Consider the following 2,883-nt stretch of genomic DNA (forward strand, 5'->3'; position numbering starts at 1 on the left):
ATTATTATTATATATTTATATTATTATTATTATTATATATTTTTACTAATAATTATTATAGCTTTTAGATAAGTTGGAAAGTAAAATGAAAGGTACATGTGTAGAAGGTACAGTGCCAAAATTATTTGAAGGAAAAATGGTGTCATTTATCAAGTGTAAAAATATTGATTATAAATCAACTAGGGTTGAAACTTTCTATGATATACAATTAAATATTAAAGGAAAGAAAAATAGTAAGTAATATATATGTGAAGAAATCTCTTTTTAATTAGATAAAAATTTCATGTTTTTTGTGTTATATAAAATATTATATTATATTAAAAATTAACTTTAGTTTATGAGTCGTTTAATGATTATGTGAGTACTGAAAGTTTGGATGGTGATAATAAATATGATGCGGGAGAAAATGGTTTACAAGAGGCGGAAAAAGGTGTTATCTTTTCATCATTTCCACCAGTATTGCATTTACATTTAATGCGATTTCAATATGATCCAGTTACAGATTGTTCTGTGAAATTTAATGATAGGTAAGTTATTATTATATATATAAATAACTTATTATTATATAGAATTTATTTTTTATTATATTTTTAATCTTTATAAATATATATATTATTTTATTAAGGTTTGAATTTTATGAAAAAATAAGTCTTGGCAAATATTTACAAAATAAAGAAACAACAAGTGCAGATTACACATTGCATGCAGTCTTAGTTCATAGTGGAGATAATCATGGTGGACATTATGTTGTATTTATCAATCCAGCTGGTGATGGAAAAGTATGTGTAGTTTTTATATTATACATAAATATGAAAATATAGATATTATATTTAAAATAATTTATAAATTTTTGTTCCTAATAGCATATATCGTTTATGTGTTTTATTTTTATTAAAAATAATTTTATATATTTTTCAATTTAATTTTGTTCTTAAATAATTTTAAGTAATAATTCCATGCAAATACCATTGATTATGTATACTCAATCTTGAAACAGTGGTGCAAATTCGACGATGATGTCGTCTCAAGGTGTACAAAACAAGAAGCTATTGAACATAATTATGGTGGTCAAGATGAGGATATGTCTATAGCTGTGAAACATTGTACGAATGCCTATATGTTGGTGTACATAAGGGACTCTGAGTTGGAAAACGTCTTACAAGAAGTTAAGGAAGAGGATATACCTCAAGAGGTCAGAAACGTCCTACAAAGAGAGCTTTCCCAGGAGTTGAGCGACCTTGAACGTGACAAAGACGCGACTGACTCAATCAAAGACTCACATACAGAGACTACGACTCTTCGTCCGTGCACGCAAAATTCTCGAAATCCAAATCTCTATATTCATGATTTTTAAAAAAATGGAAAGAGTTGTAAATTGGTTGAATTTTTTTCCAACAAAACTTTCCATTTCTTAAATATGTTTTGAGCTAATTTTAGCTCATAACATAGAAAATCATTAAATTCATAAAACATTACATCAAGTTAAATACGAAGATGAAATGAGTTTAATAACATAGGAACATATTCAAATAGATTCAATATTTTGGATATATGAATTAAATCAGAAAATAATATCTACAAATTAAATTTAATAAATTAATATTTTTTTTAGCACCTATACATACATATATATATATTTTCAAATATTTGTTATAAAATTTCTCTTAATATTTTTTAATAACCAGAAATTTATAGCGTTATCAGCTTCATGCTGTTATATCACCAAATGTTGATATTGTATACATTGTCTCCATTTTCAGGTACATGTTGCATGTAATATGTCACACTTTATGTGACGTAAAGTGTTACGCGCGCATTACTTTGCTGATATTTATTTTATATTTAAAAAAGAAGAAAAAATTCTTTACGTCATACATCAAATTAAAGTTTATATACAAAAATATTTTGTTCTAATATGATTAATCAATTAATTAATCAATGTAAAATGTTATATTACAGTTGTCTGAAATGTATATTATCAGTAGATCTTTACTAATTAATGTTATATATAGAGATTTGTTTTATTCAAATGAAAGTATTTTTATCTTTTCGACAGAGGATTTTTTTGTATGGACGATTGAGTCATGTAAAAATGAAATTTTTGTTGATTCTTCTAATTTATTTTTTTCATTACTTACAAATTTTATATTTATATATTAGTTGTCTAAAGATTATACAGCTATAATTAATGTACGCGTTGCACTTCAGGTATTTTAAAAATTGCAATCGGGTTGGCATAAATCTGATTATTAGGCTATTATCATGATGAGCCTTAGAATCGTTTTGAAATGTTTATTGTAATAAATATTGTATGATATTATATCTAAAAAAATAATTGTATTGTAGTATTCTAAAGCTTTGGGTAACAAATGCACAGACATATCGCAAAATAGGTTGAAAATGTGTGAATAATTATAAGAAAAATACTGGCAGGAAAGACTTATTAGTTAATAGAGTGAGATAATTATTCAAAATCTGATTTGAAATAATGAGTTTTAAACTCATGAAATAGATAATATTGTGAAAAAAGAGAAAATGAATTATGAGTAGGATTTATTAATGTCTGTTTCTTCCTTAATACGTCTTCTAAGGTGTATTTGTTATTTAATGAAGATTTAGTGAATGAGGTGAAATGTGATTTATATTAATCAAATTTATGATTTTCATGAATTAATATTTTGAATCAACGTTAATAATAAAATTAGGATATCGAACCTTGTAATGAGGTCTAAATTAATTAATCGAGTCGTTAATTCATTAAATTTTGTCAATGTTAATAGTCAGTATCACCATTAACAGATGCTATCTATTTATTTGTTGTTACATATTAATAAATAGAAAAATTCAATGCCTCATGAACAAAGTGAATATATATATATATAT

At 24.6% G+C, this 2,883-nt stretch overlaps 1 protein-coding gene across 4 annotated transcripts in view; it reads left to right on the plus strand.

The window, feature by feature from the left end:
- The window catches only part of LOC102680458 (ubiquitin carboxyl-terminal hydrolase 7), a 12,194-nt gene that overhangs the window by 1,998 nt on the left and 7,313 nt on the right, over positions 1–2,883 (plus strand). For all 4 annotated transcript variants that reach the window (XR_422906.2, XR_422907.2, XM_006624840.2 and 1 more), the window contains exons 5-8: positions 62–233; positions 335–527; positions 626–779; positions 998–1,192. Coding sequence is in view for 2 of the 4 variants with exons in the window: in XM_006624840.2 (XP_006624903.1) it covers positions 62–233; positions 335–527; positions 626–779; positions 998–1,192 (714 nt within the window). In the remaining 2 variants the exon portion in view is untranslated. The remainder of the gene's footprint in view (positions 1–61; positions 234–334; positions 528–625; positions 780–997; positions 1,193–2,883) is intronic.

Source organism: Apis dorsata, unplaced genomic scaffold, assembly GCF_000469605.1.
Source record: "Apis dorsata unplaced genomic scaffold, Apis dorsata 1.3 scaffold_1161, whole genome shotgun sequence".
In the NCBI taxonomy this organism is placed as follows: Eukaryota; Metazoa; Arthropoda; class Insecta; order Hymenoptera; family Apidae; genus Apis; species Apis dorsata.